We start from the raw sequence: 19,847 nt of genomic DNA on the forward strand, positions 1-19,847 counted from the left end.
ACCCAGCTGTGGATGTGACTGGTGATAGAAGCAAGATCTGATGCTGTAAAGAGCAATATTGCATAGGAACCTGAAATGTCAGGTCCATGAATCAAGGCAAATTGGAAGTGGTCAAACAAGAGATGGCAAGGGTGAATGTAGACATTCTAGGAATCAGCGAACTAAAATGGACTGGAATGGGTGAATTTAACTCAGATGACCATTATATCTACTACTGTGGGCAGGAATCTCTCAGAAGAAATGGAGTAGCCATCATGGTCAACAAGAGAGTCCAAAATGCAGTACTTGGATGCAATCTAAAAAACGACAGAATGATCTCTGTTCGTCTCCAAGGCATACCATTCAATATCACAGTTATCCAAGTCTATGCCCCAACCAGTAACGCTGAAGAAGCTGAAGTTGAACGGTTTTATGAAGACCTACAAGACCTTTTAGAACTAACACCCAAAAAAGATGTCCTTTTCATTCTAGGGGACTGGAATGCAAAAGTAGGAAGTCAAGAAACACCTGGAGTAACAGGCAAATTTGGCCTTGGAATGCGGAATGAAGCAGGGCAAAGACTAATAGAGTTTTGCCAAGGAAATGCACTGGTCATAGCAAACACCCTCTTCCAACAACACAAGAGAAGACTCTACACATGGACATCACCAGATGGCCAACACCGAAATCAGATTGATTATATTCTCTGCAGCCAAAGATGGAGAAGCTGTATACGGTCAACAAAAACAAGACCAGGAGCTGACTGTGGCTCAGATCATGAACTCCTTATTACCAAATTCAGACTTAAATGGAAGAAAGTAGGGAAAACCGCTAGACCATTCAGGTATGACCTAAATCAAGTCCCTTATGATTATACCATGGAAGTGAGAAATAGATTTAAGGGCCTAGATCTGATTGAGTGCCTGATGAACTATGGAATGAGGTTCATGACATTGTACAGGAGACAGGGGTCAAGACCATCCCCATGGAAAAGAAATGCAAAAAAGCAAAATGGCTGTCTGGGGAGGCCTTACAAATACCTGTGAAAAGGAGAGAGGCAAAAAGCAAAAGAGAAAATGAAAGATATAAGCATCTGAATGCAGAGTTCCAGAGAATAGCAAGGAGACATAAGAAAGCCTTCTTCAGTGATCAATGCAAAGAAAGAGAGGAAAAGAACAGAATGGGAAAGACTAGAGATCTCTTCAAGAAAATTAGAGATACCAAGGGAACATTTCATGCAAAGATGGGCTCGATAAAGGACAGAAATCGTCTGGACCTAACAGAAGCAGAAGATATTAAGAAGAGGTGGCAAGAATACACGGAAGAACAATACAAAAAAGATCTTCACGACCCAGAAAATCATGATGATGTGATCACTAATCTAGAGCCACACATCCTGGAATGTGAAGTCAAGGGGCCTTAGAAAGCATCACTATGAACAAAGCTAGTGGAGGTGATGGAATTCCAGTTGAGCTGTTTCAAATCCTGAAAGATGATGCTGTGAAAGTGCTGCACTCAATATGCCAGCAAATTTGGAAAGCTCAGCAGTGGCCACAGGACTGGAAAAGGTCAGTTTTCATTCCAATCCCAAAGAAAGGCCATGCCAAAGAATGCTCAAACTACCGCACAATTGCACTCATCTCACATGCTAGTAAAGTAATGCTCAAAATTCTCCAAGCCAGGGTTCAGCAATACATGAACTGTGAACTTCCTGATGTTCAAGCTGGTTTCAGAAAAGGCAGAGGAACCAGAGATCAAATTGCCAACATTTCCTGGATCATGGAAAAAGCAAGAGAGTTCCAGAAAAACATCTATTTCTGCTTTATTGACTATGCCAAAGCCTTTGACTGTGTGGATCACAATAAACTGTGGAAAATTCTGAAAGAGATGGGAATACCAGACCATCTAACCTGCCTCTTGAGAAATCTGTGTGCAGGTCAGGAAGCAACAGTTAGAACTGGACATGGAACAACAGACTGGTTCCAAATAGGAAAAGGTGTACGTGAAGGCTGTATATTGTCACCCTGCTTATTTAACTTATATGCAGAGTACATCATGAGAAACGGTGGGCTGGAAGAAGCACAAGCTGGAATCAAGATGGCTGGGAGAAATATCAAGAACCTCAGATATGCAGATGACACCACCCTTATGGCGGAAAGTGAAGAGGAGCTAAAAAGCCTCTTGATGAGAGTGAAAGAGGAGAGTGAAAAAGTTGGCTTAAAACTCAACATTCAGAAAACGAAGATCATGGCATCCGGTCCCATCACTTCATGGCAAATAAACGGGGAAACAGTGGAAACAGTGTCAGACTTTATTTTTTTGGGCTCCAAAATCACCACAGATGGTTACTGCAGCCATGAAATTAAAAGACGCTTACTCCTTGGAAGAAAAGTTATGACCAACCTAGATAGCATATTCAAAAGCAGAGACATTACTTTGCCGACTAAGGTCCGTCTAGTCAAGGCTATGGTTTTTCCTGTGGTCATGTATGGATGTGAGATTTGGACTGTGAAGAAGGCCGAGCGCCGAAGAATTGATGCTTTTGAACTGTGGTGTTGGAGAAGACTCTTGAGAGTCCCTTGTACTGCAAGGAGATCCAACCAGTCCATTCTGAAGGAGATCAACCCTGGGATTTTTTGGAGGGAATGATGCTGAAGCTGAAACTCCAGTACTTTGGACACCTCATGCGAAGAGTTGACTCATTGGAAAAGACTGATTCTGGGAGGGATTGGGGGCAGGAGAAGAAGGGAATGACAGAGGAAGAGATGGCTGGATGGCATCATGGACTCGGTGGACATGAGTCTGAGTGAATTCCGGGAGATGGTGATGAACAGGGAGGCCTGGCGTGCTGCAATTCATGGGGTCGCAAAGAGTTGGACATGACTGATCGACTGAACTGAACTGAACTGAACTGATTAAGAGAGCAACAAATAGTAATAAGATGGCATCACCAACTCAATGGACATGAGTTTGAGTGAACTCCGGGAGTTGGTGATGGACAGGGAGGCCTGGCGTGCTGTGATTCATAGGGTTGCAAAGAGTCGGACATGACTGAGCAACTGAACTGAACTGAACTGAATAGTAATAGCAAAGGTGTAAAGAACACTTTACGTGCCATGCTGTAAGTTCTTGGTATAATTCATTTAATCTTCTCAGTTAAAAGATGCTTGCCCCTTGGAAGAAAAGCTATGACAACCTAGATGGCATATTAAAAAGCAGAGACATCACTTTGCAGACAAAGGTCCATTTAGCCAAAGCTATGGTTTTTTAGTAGTCATGTACGGGTATGAGAGTTGGACCATAAAGAAGGCTGAGCACCAAAGAACTGATGCTTTCAAACTGTGGTGCTGAAGACTCTAGGGAGTCCCATGAAGAGCAAGGAGATCAAACCAGTCAATCCTAAAGAAAATCAACCTTGAATATTCACTGGAAGGACTAATACTGAAGCTGAAGTTCCAATACTTTGGCTACCTGATATGAAGAGCCAACTCATTGAAAAAGATGCTGATGCTGGGAAAGATTGAGGGCAGGAAGAGAAGGGGGTGACAGAGGATGAGATGGTTGCCTGGCATCACTGACTCAATGGACATGAGTCTGATCAAACTCTGAGAGATAGTGAAGGACAGGGAAGCCTGGAGTGCCTCAGTCCATAGGCTCGCAAAGAGTCGGACTTGACTGAGTGACTGAACAACAAAAACAATAGTTCTGTGAGAGGTTCTAATACCATCTCCACCATCTTAGGGAACTGAGAGTTACTGCCAAGGTTACAGCAGGGGAGGGTGGAGCTTGGGGTTTACCTCCAGACAGGCTGCCTCCCAAACTCCCTCTCTGAACCACTGTTCTGGTGCTATTTGATGGAAGTGAGTGCTGTCACAGCAGGTATTCAAACAGGAGCCTGAGTGATGGAGAGGGAGGGCTATATAAAGGTGTTCCAAGAGGGAACAGCCAGTGCAAACAGATCAAGAGTGAGCAGTCAGAAGTGGCTGGGGCACCCTCTGTCATGGGGGAGTGTCTGGAGAATAAAGCAGGGAACAGACAGTTTAGCTCTTGTAAGCCCTACACAGTGTTAGTTAGGTGCTCAGTCATGTCAGACTCTTTGTGATTCTATGGTCTGAAGCCCTCCAAGTTCCTCTGTCCATGGAATTCTCCAGGCAAGAACACTAGAGTGGGTAGCCTCCTTCTCCAGGGGATCTTCCTGACCCAGGGATGGAACCCAGGTCTCCTGCATTGCAGGCAGAGTATTTCCCATCTGAGCCAAAGGACCTTGTATTCAACACTTAACAGACATCAGCACTCTCCATGACCCACAGATGTCTTAAATTACAAGTTGTTATCTCTTTCAACCCTGCTGCTGCTGCTGCTGCTAAGTCGCTTCAGTCGTGTCCGACTCTGTGCGACCCCATAGATGGCAGCCCAACAGGCTCTGCCGTCCCTGGGATTCTCCAGGTAAGAACACTGGAGTGGGTTGCCATTTCCTTCTCCAACTTTCAACCCTAAACCAAGTCTTAATCACTTCTTCCCTATCCTGCTTTATGGCACCACAATCAACCCAGATAGTTAAATAAAAAATCTGGGCTCCTCCCTTTACCTCACCCAATATCAAGACACCGTAAAGGAATTAAAAATTAGCATAAATACAGTTTTCATTTATACTAACAAAACTGGATCACAGTCAAAAATAAAAAGGCTGGGGCTTCCCCAGCAGTTCACTGGTTAAGACTCTACCTTCCAGTGCTGGGAGCACAGGTTTGATCCCTGGTCAGGAAACTAAGATCCCACATGCCGTGCAGTGCAGCCAAGAATTTGAAAAATAAAATAAAAAGTAAAAAGGCTTATGCCTGTGACAAAATGGGTGGACCCTGAGTGTATTATGCTGAGTCAGACGGAGAAAGACAAACACCATATAATTTCACTCGTATTTGGAATATGGAAACAAAAAATAAATGTACAAACCAAACCGACCAAAAACAAACACATAGATAAAGAGAACAGAGCAGTAGTTACCAGAGGGCAAGGGGAGGAGGGGAGGACAAACTTAGTAAAGGCAAATCAATTGTATGGTGAAGGATGAAACTAAATCTTAGTGGTGAGCACACTGTAATGTATACGGAGCTAGAAATACAAAGCTGTACACATGAAGCTTACATAATGTTATAAACCAAAGTTACCTCAATACAAAAAAAAAAAAAAAAAACTTAAAAAAAAGCTTATAGGGACTTCCCTGGTGGTCCAGTGGATAAGATTTAGTGCTCCCAATCCTGGAGGCCTGGGTCCAATTCCTGGTCAGGGAACTAGATCCCACAAGCTGGAAGCAACTAACGCCTGGTGCAGCCAAATAAATAAATAAATCTGAAAAAGGAAAAGGCTTATACACTGAGTTAAACATTTCTGATTTCTTGCAAATTTACAAGAGATACTAACTAAACATATTCTGTGTGCACATGCACTAAGTCGTGTCTGACTCTTTGTGACCCCATGAAATTGGGCCTGCCAGGTTTGTCTGTCCATGGGATTTTCCAGGCAAGAATACTGGATTGGGTTGCCATTTCCTATTCCAGGCTCAACTGAAAATACAGATTGGAAAGTTTTATGTTAATGTATGGAATCTCATCATACAGAACATAGCCTTTGACTTCAGTTCTCTAACAATAGGGTTACCAACAATATCTAACTTACCCTGTTCCTCATTTCCCACCTTGAACATTCATTCAGCTGGCAGATTTCTAGTTGGGATTGTGTAATTTCATCTACTGATGGAATCTGATCCATTTGATCAATTATCTAAAGTTTTTAAAAATCCCAGTAAAAAACATTTTTATCCCCCAAATTCTTTACTTTTACCGAAATATTGGGATCATGGGCCTCAATCCTTACCAAACTAATTATTTACATTAGCTCCACAAGGTAGATTCATATGCAATCTACTCCATGATTAAAAAAAAAATCCAAGCACTGATATAACCCACAGGACAGCCTTTCAAAATCCTTTCAAAAGGACTCAAAATCCTTTATGAATGTTTTCTTCCACAAGTTGCGGACTGGGTCTCTCTACTTGATATCTTGCTGGCTTAGTTTGAATTCTCACAGAAGGTGATCCTGAGACAAGGATTCAAGTGCAAGAATTATGTTTGGGAGGTGCTCCTAGGGAGCTCCGTCAAGGAAGTAAGACAGGGAAGACAAAGAAACTAATAATAGATCCATTTTCCAACAGGTTGCCACTTTGAGAAAACTGAAGTTTAATCTGTTGGGGCATTATGGGAGAAAGTTCAGTTCAGTTGCTCAGTCGTGTCTCTTTGAGACCCCATGAACCGCAGCATGCCAGGCTTCCCTGTCTATCACTAACTCCCAGAATCCACCCAAACCCATGTCCATCAAGCCGGTGATGACATCCAACCATCTCATCCTCTGTCGTCACCTTCTCCTCCTGCCCTCAATCTTTCCCAGCATCAGGGTCTTTTCAAATGAGTCAGCTCTTCGCATCAGGTGGCCAAAGTATTGGAGTTTCAGCTTCAACATCAGTCATTCCAATGAACACCCAGGAGTGATCTCCTTTAGGATGGACAGGATGGATCTCCTTGCAGTCCAAGCGACTCCCAAGAGTCTTCTCCAACACCATAGTTCAAAAGCATCAATCCTTCAGTGCTCAGCTTTCTTCACAGTCCAACTCTCACATCCATACATGACCACTGGAAAAACCATAGTCTTGACTAGATGGACCTTAGTCAGCAAAGTAATGTCTCTGCTTTTTAATATGCTATCTAGGTTGGTCATAACTTTCTTTCCAAGGAGTAGTTCAGTTCAGTAGCTCAGCCGTGTCCGACTCTTTGCGACCCCATGAATAGCAGCACGCCAGGCCTCCCTGTCCATCACCAACTCCCGGAGTTCACTCAGACTCACATCCATTGAGTCAGTGATGCCATCCAGCCATCTCATCCTCTGTCATCCGCTTCTCCTCCTGCCCCCAATCCCTCCCAGCATCAGAGACTTTTCCAATGAGTCAACTCTTTGAATGAGGTGGCCAAAGTACTGGAGCTTCAGCTTTAGCATCATTGCTTCCAAAGAAATCCCGGGGCTGATCTCCTTCAGAATGGACTGGTTGGATCTCCTTGCAGTACAAGGGACTCTCAAGAGTCTTCTCCAACACCACAGTTCAAAACCATCAATTCTTCGGCGCTCAGCCTTCTTCACAGTCCAACTCTCACATCCATACATGACCACTGGAAAAACCATAGCCTTGACTAGACAGACCTTAGTCAGCAAAGTAATGTCTCTGCTTTTGAGTATGCTATCTAGGTTGGTCATAACTTTTCTTCCAAGGAGTAAGCATCTTTTAATTTCATGGCTACAATCACCATCTGCAGTAATTTTAGAACCAAAAAAAATAAAGTCTGACACTGTTTCTACTGTTTCCCCATCTATTTCCCATGAAGTGATGGGACCGGATGCCATGATCTTCGTTTTCTGAATGTTGAGCTTTAGGCCAACTTTTTCACTCTCCACTTTCACTTTCATCAAGAGGCTTTTTAGTTCCTCTTCACTTTCCGCCATAAGGGTGGTGTCATCCGCATATCTGAGGTTATAGATATTTCTCCCAGCAATCTTGATTCCAGCTTGTGTTTCTTCCAGTCCAGCGTTTCTCATAATGTACTCTGCATATAAGTTAAATAAGCAGGGTGACAATATACAGCCTTGATGTACTCCTTTCCCTATTTGGAGCCAGTCTGTTGTTCCATGTCCAGTTCTAACTGTTGCTTCCTGACCTGCATACAGATTTCTCAAGAGGCATGTCAGGTGGTCTGGTATTCCCATCTCTTTCAGAATTTTCCACAGTTTATTGTGATCCACACAGAAGCATCTTTTAATTCCATGGCTGCAGTCACCATCTGGGAGAAAAATGGAGAACAAAAACCTCGGAGTTATGTGGCCTGAAGTGCCTCAAGGAATAGGAGAGTAAGAATATTGAGAGTTAACTTAGGCAGGTTGATAAGGAGTCCAAGCCTAAGGCCTCTTCAAGGAGGATGTAAACATTCTTTTTTACATTCTTTTGCCTTAGACAAGATTTTGTTCATAGGCAGCAATATCTCTTGTTCAAGGACTTTTTTTTTTTTTTTTTTTGAGTTTTGGATGTATGTTATGGGAGAAGGTCTGGGTAAAAACTTCCATAGCCTTGAGCTCTGGGTTAACCTGTTCCTTCTGGCTAATCTCATGCTGATGTCATTCCAGGATGTATGTTATGGCAAAGGGTCTGGGCAAAATTCTCACAGCCTTGAGGTATTTTTTTTATCTATTCTCAGCAGCTACTTGAGAAGTATATAAGGTCCCACTTAAATTAGTGAGGCAGGTACTCTCCTACCCCTTTCTGATGTCTATCAGATGTCAGAAGGTTTTTTTTTTTTTTGTCACTTTCACTTTAAATAAAATCAACACAAAGCTCTGAGTGACTGAGACTGTCTTTGGTCCTAAGTGAAATCTCTTTCAGAGACCATGAATCCGGTGGGACCCTTAACTGTTCATCACTAAGATATCAGTATTTATATATCAGCTGCCCTCTGTCAGTGGAGAGGGGATGCTCCCAGGCAGCACTGCCCCACCAGGAGTGGAAGCCCGCCTGTTGCTGATACAGGCAGAACTGTCTCTAAGGACCAGAGAAAGAGGTCAAGTAGAGAGTCACGAGTGCTGGACAGTGGAAGCCAAGGGGCATGAGAGGATGGTGTGGGGTTCTGATAACTGCCACACTTGCAGAAGAAGCCAATGGATTACTGATATTCTTACCAAGATAAATTTAAGGAATATCTAAGCTATTTATTTGGTAACAATCATTCATCCCTAGCAGCCTTTGATTTCATAAGTGGAGGTACATGAGTAATCTTATCCTTGTCTTAAAAGCTTTTTCAAAGTTTGAAGGCATGGCATTCATGTTACAATTAGGGTCAAAATAAGGTTTTTAATGCCAATCATGTTTTTTAAAAAGACTTTTTATTGTGGAAAATCTCAAATATCCACAAAATCAGAGAGAACAGTCACTTGAGTGACTCATGGCCAATCTTGCCTTTCCATAAACCTTAAATTCATTTTCAATTAGCCTAAAAAGGGCTGCTTTCCAGTCTCTCTTCTTTTAAATTTAAATATAATGAAGGCGAAAACTCATCAAAAATATAATGAGATAAAAAATAAGTGATTGCCAGAGGTAGTTTGGAAGAGATAGATAGACAGAGAGAATTTTTAGGGCAGTGAAAATACTCTGTATGGTATGACAACGATGACCAAGATTGAACCCTAAGGTAAAGTAATGGGCTTCAGGTGACTATGATGTGACAACGTACCATATACATATACACACATGCCATATATACAACAGCATTCTGGGTGGAAGATTCAGTTGATAGTGGAGGAAGCTATGCATGTGTGGGGATGAGGGATATATGGGAAACCTCTGTACCTCCCTCTCTGTTGTGTTGTAAACCTCAACCTGCTCTACAAAGATAATTTAAAACAATAATTAAAAAATTTAACTGTAACTGATGTGTCATGGTAAAAGGGAAGAAAAACACCTTTGCTAACTATAGGCTTTTCTCATTAACAGGGAGTGGTCTTAAAACACAGTGTATTCCATTGGCTAATTATTATTGGAAAAAACAACTTAATAGCAACTCTACACAAAATTGAAGGCAAAAGGAGAAGAGGGAGGCAGAGAATGAGACGGTTAGATAGTTATGACCAACTCATTGGGGGTGAATGTGAGCAAACTCCAGGAGATAGTGAAGGGCAGGGAAGCCTGGAGTGCTGCAGTCCACGGGGTCACAAAGAGTCAGACGTGCCTTCAAGACTGGACAACAACTGTGTAAAATCTAATCGTTTCACTTGGCAGACATTTCCTTTGGTTAAAGTAGAATACAAAAGTGTCTCACGAGTGGGACACCATCCGTGCGGCCAGTCGGGGTTACATTCTGCAGTTACCTCCTCCTGACCCAGGCAACTGTCTGTACACCTATCTACCTAGTGAAGTGAAGTGAAGTCACTCAGTCGTGTCCGACTCTTTGCGACCCCATAGACTGCAGCCTGCCAGGCTCCTCTGTCCATGGGACTTTCCAGGCAATAGTACTGGAGTGGATTGCCATTTCCTTCTCCAGGGGATCTCCCCAACCCAGGGCTCGAACCCAGGTCTCCCGCATTGTAGACAGAGGCTTTACCGTCTGAGCCACCAGTCTCCCCAACTTTCAACTCTTCTACCGGTGAGGCAGGGCCTCGCCATCAGAATAACACATATGCTTTGTCACCTTGGTCGTCAGTCATGTCTAACTCATTGTGACCCCCATGGATTATACCTGCCAGGCTCCTCAGTCCATGGAATTTTCCAGGCAAGATACTAGAGTGGGGTTGCCCCTTCTCCAGTAGATTTTCCCAACCCAGGTATCGAACCTGGGTCTCCAGCAATGCAGGCAAATTCTTTATCATCTGAGCCACCAGGGAAGCCCTGAAGAAGAGCCCATCTAATGGTTAACACACCCTCACTGTTCCTGAGGCCAAACAGGGCTCATGCCTTTGGCGCAGAGCTCTGGAGTGTTAAGTGAAATACTTGGTCAGGCACTTGAGCAGATTAAAAAGTCCTTTTTGAAAAGGTGTTTGACTCTGACTGCAGGCCTCTGTGTGGCCTAGCCTGGCAGGGGAATGAATGTCCGTGTGTGGGCAGGGAAACGTTCCTAGAGCAGGAGCCAGGCCCCTGGCTGTGTGTCTGCTGCAGAAATCATCTAGAATGGACCTCTTTCATTAACAACCTTTGGCATCTAGGAAGCTACTCCAGTTGGTAGCATGGCACAGTGGAAAGAACACAGATTTTAAGGCCGGATTCCTGATTCTGCCCCCTTCTGTGTGACTTCCAACAAGTTACAGAATCTTTTCAGGCTTCAGGTTTTCTTATTTGCAAGACTGGGATGGTTTGCAAATGAAAGTAGGTTACATATGAAAAGTGTTTGGCATACAGATTTTAAATAATTACTGATTCTCTTCTTGCTCTTTGATTTTCCTTCTCCTCTTTCTGAGCCACAAATAACAGCTTGCATTTTTTGAGTGCTGTCTAGGAACCAAACACTGCCTTAGCCACATGTAATCCTTACCTCACTCCCATGTGGTGCTACTATTCTAGCCATTCTATCAGTCTGCTTGGGCTGGCATATAAAATATCACAGACTGAGTGGCTGAAACAATGGACATTAATTTTCTCACAGTTCTGGGGGCTAGAGGCCCTGGATCAAAGTGCTGGAAAGTTTGGTTTCTCCCAAGGCCTCCCTCTGGCTTGTAGATGGCCTACTGTTTCCTCATGTAGCCCCCTCTGTGTACCCCTGGTGTCTCCTCCTCTTCTTACGATGACACCAGCCACATCGGATTAGGCCCCCACTCTTATGACCCTAATGGCAGAAAGCGAAGAGGAACTTAAGAGCCTCTTGATGAAAGTGAAAGGAGAGTGGAAAAGCTGGCCTAAAACTCAATATTCAGAAAACGAAGATCATGGCATCCAGTCCCATCACTTCATGGCAAATAGAGGGGGAAAAAGTAGAAACAGCAGCAGATTTTATTTTCTTGGGCTCCAAAATCACTGTGGACAGTGACTGCAGTCATGAAATTAAAAGATGCTTGCTCCTTGGAAGGAAAGCTATGACAGACTTGCTGCTGCTGCTGCTGCTGCTAAGTCGCTTCAGTCATGTCTGACTCTGTGCAACCCCATAGACGAGGCCCACCAGGCTCCCCCGTCCCTGGGGTTCTCCAGGCAAGAACACTGGAGTGGGTGGCCATTTCCTTCTCCAATGCATGAAAGTGAAAAGTCAAAGTGAAGTCACTCAGTCATGTCCGACTCTTAGCGACCCCATGGACTGCAGCCCACCAGGCTCCTCCATCCATGGGATTTTCCAGGCAAGAGTACTGGAGTGGGGTGCCACTGCCTTCTCCGATGACAGACCTAGACAGCATATTAAAAAGCAGAGACATCACTTTGCAGACAAAGGTCCATACAGTCAAGTCTATAGTTTTCCCAGGAGTCATGTATGGATGTGAGAGTTGGACCGTGAAGAAGGCTGAGTGCCTGAGTTGATGCTTTTGAACTGTGGTGCTGGAGAAGACTTTTGAGAGTCCCCTGGACAGCAAGGAGATCAAACCAGTCAATCCTAAAGGAGATCAACTCTGAATATAAATTGGAAGGATTGATACTGAAGCTGAAGCTCCAATCCTTTGGCCACCTGATAGGAAGGGCTGATTCATTGGAAAAGACCCTGATGCTGGGAAAGAATGAGGGTAGCAGGAGAAGATGGTTGGATAGTATCACCGACTCAATGGATGTGAGTTTGAGCAAACTCCAGGAGATAGTGAAGGACAGGGAAGTCTGGGGTGTTACAGTCCAGGGAATCAGAAACAACTGAGCGACTGAATAGCTTATGATCTCTGCTGCTGCTGCTGCTAAGGCACTTCAGTCATGTCTGACTCTGTGCGACCCCACAGATGGCAGCCCGTCAGGCTCCTCTGTCCCTGGGATGCTCCAGGCAAGAATACTAGAGTGGGTTGCCATTTCCTTCCCCAGGGGCTCTTCCAGATCTAGGGATCCAACCCTCATCTCCTGCATTGGCAGGTGGATTCTTTACTCCTCAGGTACTAGGGTAGCCCTATTGTCAATGACTAACTGTATATATTCAGTCATGTGCTGTCCTAGAATTTGACAAAAACTGAAATGAAAATTCAAGGTGAAAGATATGACAAGCCTAGACAAGGTAGAGTCCTACCACCGATTTGTGACTTGTCGTTCCATTTTTCAAGATAAATTGTAATATGCCAATTTACTAAACATCATTTATTTTCAGCAAAGCCCAGATTCCTTTGGTTCCCACTGCAGAGCCTTTTCAGAAATACTTAGGAGAATTACCATAGAGAAAATGATCCAAGTTGTTTGCTGTCTTGGTCAGCTGGGCCCCCCATAATAAGCACTACAGGCTGAGTGGCTTAACAGAAATTTATCTCCTCACAGTTCTGGAACCTGGAGTTCTGAGATCAGGATGGCAGCATAGTTGACTTCTGGCTTGCAGACAGCTATCATCTCACTGTATGCTCATAGACTACAAATCTTCTGGGTTCTCCTCTTAGAAGGGTGCTAAATACAGCATGAGGGCCCCACCCTCATGACTTCATCTAAATCTAATTATGTCTCAAAGGTCCTACCTGAATAATACCACATCAGGCTTCAGCATATGAATTTTAGGGACACAATTCAGCCCATGTGTGCATGTGTGCTAGGTCGCTTCAGTTATGTCTGACTCTTGGCTACCCTAAGGCCTGGAGCCCACCATGCTCTGCTGCCCATGGGATTCTCCAGGCAAGAAGATAGGAGTAGGTTACCATTTCCTACTCCAGAGGATCTTCCTGACCCAGAGACTGAACCTACATCTCCTGCATTACTGGTGAATTCTTTACTGCTGAGCCACCTGGTAAAACCGAGAGAATCTCATACTTAGAGTTTAAAGCAATGGTTCTCAAAAAGAAGAGACAGGTTGAAAATCAACCTTGTGGAGTTGCAAGGTTTAGAAGCAAAGAGTAAACTGCTAGGCCAGGGGGTGAGATCCAGTTTTACAGAAGTTAAATGGCTATACTGGGCACTAGCCATGCACCATGACAAAGAGATGACTGAAATATTAGTACTGAATAAGTACATGTGGAAAATCTGCTTTTCCCAGAAGGAGAGAGAAACTAATTTGGCAATCCTTAAAAGACTTACCAATCTTGACAGTGTTAGCCTCTACTCAAGTTACAGCTTGCAACAAACATCAAAGAGATCTCAGCTGTGTTGAGGTGGCTGCATGGGCTGCCATGTTTTCTCTCATATGGATTGCTATGTAGATTAGGTGATTTATTTCCAACTGGATCTACTCAACATGGATTTGATTGACCAGAGCCATAATTATTGGATAAATAAATGCTTTTGACCTCAGTATTTGCCTTGACCATTCAGTTCAGTTCAGTCACTCAGTCGTGTGACTCTTTGCAACCCCATAGATTGCAGCATGCCAGGCCTCCCTGTCTATCAAGAACTCCCGGAGTTTACCCGAACTCATGTCCATTGAGTCAGTGATGCCATCCAACCATCTCATCCTCTATCGTCCCCTTCTCCCACCTTCAATCTTTCCCAGCATCAGGGTCATTTCCAGTGAGTCAGTTCTTTGCATCACGTGGCCAAAGTATTGGAGTTTCAGCTTCAACATCAGTCCTTCCAATGAACATTCAGGACTGATTTCCTTTAGGATGGACTTATTGGATCTCTTTGCAGTCCAAAGGACTCTTAAGAGTCTTCTCTAACACCACAGTTCAAAAGCATCAATTCTTCAGTGCTCAGCTTTCTTTAAAGTCCAACTCTCAGATCCATACATGAATACTGGAAAAACCATAGCCTACCTTGACCATACAACTTATTTTTTTATATAGAAAATATTAGGACATTAATTTTACATCCATGCATCAAATCACTTGATATTTCACTCTCCGACATAAATCACAGCAGGATCCTCTATGACCTACCTCCCAGAATACTGGAAATAAAAGCAAAAATAAACAAATGGGACCTAATTAAAATTAAAAGCTTCTGCACAACAAAGGAAACTATAAGCAGGGTGAAAAGACAGCCTTCGGAATGGGAGAAAATAATAGGAAATGAAGCAACTGACAAACAACTGATCTCAAAAATATACAAGCAACTCCTGCAGCTCAATTCCAGAAAAATAAACGACCCAATCAAAAAATGGGCCAAAGAACTAAATAGACATTTCTCCAAAGAAGACATACAGATGGCTAACAAACACATGAAAAGATGCTCAATATCACTCATTATCAGAGAAATGCAAATCAAAACCACAATGAGGTGCCATTTCATGCCAGTCAGAATGGCTGCAATCCAAAAGTCTACAAGCAATAAATGCTGGAGAGGGTGTGGAGAAAAGGGAACCCTCTTACACTGTTGGTGGGAATGCAAACTAGTACAGCCACTATGGAGAACAGTGTGGAGATTCCTTAAAAAACTGGTAATAGAACTGCCTTATGACCCAGCAATCCCACTGCTGGGCATACACACTGAGGAAACCAGAATTGAAAGAGACACGTGTACCCCAATGTTCATCGCAGCACTGTTTATAATAGCCAGGACATGGAAGCAACCTAGATGTCCATCAGCAGATGAATGGATAAGAAAGCCATGGTACATATACACAATGGAGTATTACTCAGCCATTAAAAAGAATACATTTGAATCAGTTCTAATGAGGTGGATGAAACTGGAGCCTATTATACAGAGTGAAGTACATCAGAAAGAAAAACACCAATACAGTATACTAACACATATATATGGAATTTAGAAAGATGGTAATGATAATCCTGTATGCAAGACAGCAAAAGAGACACAGATGTATAGAACAGTCTTTTGGACTCAGAGGGAGAGGGAGAGGGTGGGATGATTTGGGAGAATGGCATTGAAACATGTATAATATCATAGAAGAAAAGAATCGCCAGTCCAGGTTTGATGCAGGAGGCAGGATGCTTGGGGCTGGTGTGCTGGGATGACCCAGAGGGATGGCGGGGGGAGGGAGGTGGGAGAGGGGTTCAGGATTGGGAACATGTGTACACCGTGGTGGATTCATGCTGATGTATGGCAAAACCAATACAATATTGTAAAGTAAATAATAATAATAAAGTTTAAAAAATATTTTATAATATGTGAAAAATTTTAAAAGCAGTTATATGAACAATGAAATTGGAGTAATCTCTCAAAAAAAAGAGATGATACCTTTCTTCTTTGAGTTGGGTAAGTATTCGTGCTCTTCTTTGACAGAGATTTTACAGCTCTTGATTCGACAGAAAAAAGATCGTCTTGAGCCAGAATACACATGACTCTTACTTGTGTGGAAATTACTGTGAACTTGCAAAGCAGCTTTCATAGTGCAAGGAGGCAAGAGAATAGGAAGAAAATGTTTTCAAATAATTTTAAAATGTATTTCCTCATGTGTTCTGGTTATCTATGGTTATTGACATCATTGTACAGCAAACCCCAAAGTGAAACACACCAAAAAATATAATCACTTGCAATTTATCTTTATATTTTTCCCCAGGGGGGCAGATAGTAAAGATAACTTCAATGAAATAAAAATTACATGAAAAAACTAAAATAGTATCAGTGGCATAAAACATCATTATTTTATATAATAAACAATTATTACGCAATAAGCAGTTTCAGAGAAAAGAAGTATTTCTGGAAAAGACAGAGAATATGTATACTTCCCAAGAACAATTATACAAGGTGTTTCACATTGAGAAGACCTAACACATTTGAGAAAGAGAATAGTTATCCCTTTGCAAAGAACTAAATAATAAAAAAACTCCAGCAACTTTTTTTATCCCAAATGGCATTTTCCAATAAAGATTTTGTTAGCATATGAAAGCTAGAGAATATGAAGTAATCACATTTTCCCAAAAACATCTTCATATATTTAATTTGATACATGCATTCTCTATATAGTGATATTTTAAAAACTGAGGTTGATGATTACAAAGTTATTAAATAATTCTCCCCTTGATAAAACTATAATTAGCTAACTTTTCAAAAAACTATATTGCTATACTTTTAAGTAAGAATTATATTTCCATAAAATGATAAGAAGGCTGAAATGAGTACTTACCTTTGGCATCTCTTAGCTTCTCTCTGGGTGAAATATCAGAGGAAGAAAGTTGTTCCTTTACTTTGGAAACATCTTTTGGATGTAAGAAGTCAAATAAGCTTTGTCCAATCAAACTAGCCTATTTATAAGGCAGAAGTTCATTTAAAATCAGTATCATGTTATTTCTATGTTTCTTCAAACAAACAAATGATACTGTTTCTTCGGTTAAAGTGGCTTTTTCTTAAGCTTGGATATATCAACTACACTGGGTGAAGTTACCTTAGTGTTAAAAGCAGAGTAAAACTTGTAGACAAAAAAAAAGTACATACACACAGACCCAAAATTGGATACACATAAATCACATACACACACCTAATAACTAACATTTTATTTAAACTTAATCATTGGTAAAAGTGGTAAAGAAAAAAAGAGTGGGCTTCCTGGGTAACTCAGTTGGTAAAGAATCCACTTGCAATGCAGGAGACCCCAGTTTGATTTCTGGGTCAGGAAGATCTGCTGGAGAAGGGATAGGCTACCCACTCCAGTATTCTTGTACTTCCCTTGTAGCTCAGCTGGTAAAGAATCCACCTGCAATGAGGGAGACCTGGATTTGATCCCTAGGTTGGGAAGATTCCCTGGAAAAGGGAAAGGCTACCCACTCCAGTATTCTGGCCTGGAGAATTCCATGGACTGTATAGGCCATGGGGTCGCAATGAGTTAGACACTTTTCACTTTCACTTTCACTGGTAAAAGTAAAAATATTATATTACAGAATAATATAAAAGACACAGAATACCTATGATCTCATGATGTGACTCAGAAATTTACCATACTGCCTTAAAAAAATTACCATACTATTGGTAAACCAAACCCGACTTGGTACACCTCCTACTTGGCATTTCACTTCTCCCCACATGCAGAGCATTCCTTGGCCCATGACTTTGTTTGCATGGTCTCATCACCTGGAAATCACTACCTCTTCTCTATAAATTCAGTTCCCTGGCCAAGCTAGCTAATTGCCTTTTACTCCCTAACTTCCAAGATTCCCTCTCCAAACCTGAAATGTTTTCCTCCTCATCTCTGCTCTAAACTGGCAGACATTCTACTTCACATGTGAAGCCCACAGTGATCACTCTCTTCTGAATTTATTACCCAAGTAGACATTCCTATGGAAGGTAGAACAATTGGACCAGCTGGTCCAAGTGGCCTGGAGTGCTTGGCAGTTAGATCATATAGTTCAGTCACTCAGTCATGTCCCACTCTTGGTGACCCCAGAGACTGCAGCACACCAGGCCTCCCTGTCCATCACCAACTCCTGGAGCTTGCTCAAACTCATGTGCATTGAGTCGGTGATGCCATCCAACCACCTCATCCTCTGTTTTCCCCTTCTCCTCCTGCCTTCACTCTTTCCCAGCATCAGGTCTTTTCCAATGAGTCAGTTCGTCACATCAGGTGGCCAAAGTATTGGAGTTTCAGCTTCCGCATCAGTCCTTCCAGTGAATATTCAGGACTGATTTCCTTTAGGATGGACTGGTTGGATCTCCTTGTAATCAAGAGTCTTCTCCAACATCACAGCTCAAAAACATCAATTATTCAGTGCTCAGCTTTCTTTATAGTCCAACTCTTACACCCACACATGACTACTGGAAAAACAACAGACTGATGTATAAATCAGATTGCTAGTTTTTTTCTTTTTTTTTAAGGCAGTTAGATAGCTCTACTTAAAAAAAAAAAAGCTAGCAATCTGATTTATACTTCAGTCTATTGTGTGATTGGCTAATATATAAGTCTATGCCCAGAACTCTGCTTCAGAGCAAATTAGCTTTTTTTTTAATTGATGTATAGTTGATTTACAATGTTGTATCAATCTCTGCTATACAGACAGATCAGATTTCTGAAGCTGAAAAGCTGAGGACAAGACCCTGTACCACGGGGATCCCAAAGTCCTCCCAAGCAGTCAGTGAGTCTCATGGTCTCTGAAATGCAAAGTCAGTGTCCAGAGGAACTAGACTCTATGCCACTAATTTGGAACTTAAGAGCCACCTTCAATTGTCAAGTATCTTGGTGTGTACCTATGTGAGTGATGGTAATTTCTAATTAGAAAATAATTTCTATAATTTCTAATTAGAAAATATAATAATTTCTATAATTTCTAATTAGAAAATATATATTTCTATAATTTCTAATTAGAAAATATATATTTCTATAATTTCTAATTAGAAAATATAATAATCAAATCAGCTGCATGATTCCTTTGGTCGTCACTCCTTTTGTATGTAGGCTCATACAATCTCTTTCTTTTATTGAACTCATTATCTATGAATGCCTTCCATCTCTCCATATTTTCAAGTTCTGGGGAGAAGATAGGCTGAGATTGATGAGAGTTATTTATGATCAAAGCTGCTATCTTTACATATATTACATATTATAATATATACATATTATATTATTGTATTTCTATTTTAAAGGAGACCACAAGTACTAGTTTATTCTCTCTGTTGGTTTCAATCCTATACTTTTTGAGTAACTAGTTTAAATTAAATGGTGTTCAAAAATGAGGAGACAAATCAATCACAGTGCTGGTTAAATAAAGGATGTATTTCAGAATTTGTTGCCAGAGCCTACAGCCAAAGGTGTTTTGCAATGCACATAGCTTGATAAATATTAATTCTCTCTCTTGGAGGAAACAGGCAAGGGTGACTAATATTTTTCCAACACTCAAATATGATATCTTACTTAATGTGTTTATATCCTGAAAAACAGGTATAATCATGATTTCCATTTTTTACATAGGAAGAAGCTGAGGTTCAAGAAAATGAAATAACTTGCTAAAGGAAATAAACACTCCTGTCAGTAACAAAAATTCATACTTTTTCCACATATTTTCTCATTTCTCTTGAAATTCTAACTCAGCAGAACCCAATCCCACAACCCAGGGGGAAGAAAGAGTTCAGAAGCCTTAATATATGTGTTATTTTTTTAAAATAAACATAGTAAGAAATATGCTCAGTTTTGGATACCTGATCATAATTAAGTATTTTGGAGACCGATTTAGAAACGAAGAGAATTTTTCCTCTTTCACATCCAACCACAAATAGGAAGCCTTCTGCAGTCTAGGATTTAAAAATATAATACAAGGTGAATATTTTAAAAGATCTTGAGGGAAACGTGGCTCACTGATTTATGTAGTTA

General features: G+C 41.7%; 1 protein-coding gene across 1 annotated transcript in view; it reads right to left on the reverse strand.

Moving 5' to 3' along the window:
• The window catches only part of BMAL2 (basic helix-loop-helix ARNT like 2), a 101,607-nt gene that overhangs the window by 24,720 nt on the left and 57,040 nt on the right, over positions 1 to 19,847 (reverse strand). Inside the window, exons 8-10 of the mRNA XM_052640611.1 lie at positions 19,676 to 19,768; positions 16,677 to 16,794; positions 15,788 to 15,931 (exon numbers count right to left, since the gene is read on the reverse strand). Coding sequence (XP_052496571.1) covers positions 15,788 to 15,931; positions 16,677 to 16,794; positions 19,676 to 19,768 — 355 coding nt within the window. The remainder of the gene's footprint in view (positions 1 to 15,787; positions 15,932 to 16,676; positions 16,795 to 19,675; positions 19,769 to 19,847) is intronic.

This window comes from Budorcas taxicolor, chromosome 5, assembly GCF_023091745.1.
Source record: "Budorcas taxicolor isolate Tak-1 chromosome 5, Takin1.1, whole genome shotgun sequence".
NCBI lineage: Eukaryota > Metazoa > Chordata > Mammalia > Artiodactyla > Bovidae > Budorcas > Budorcas taxicolor.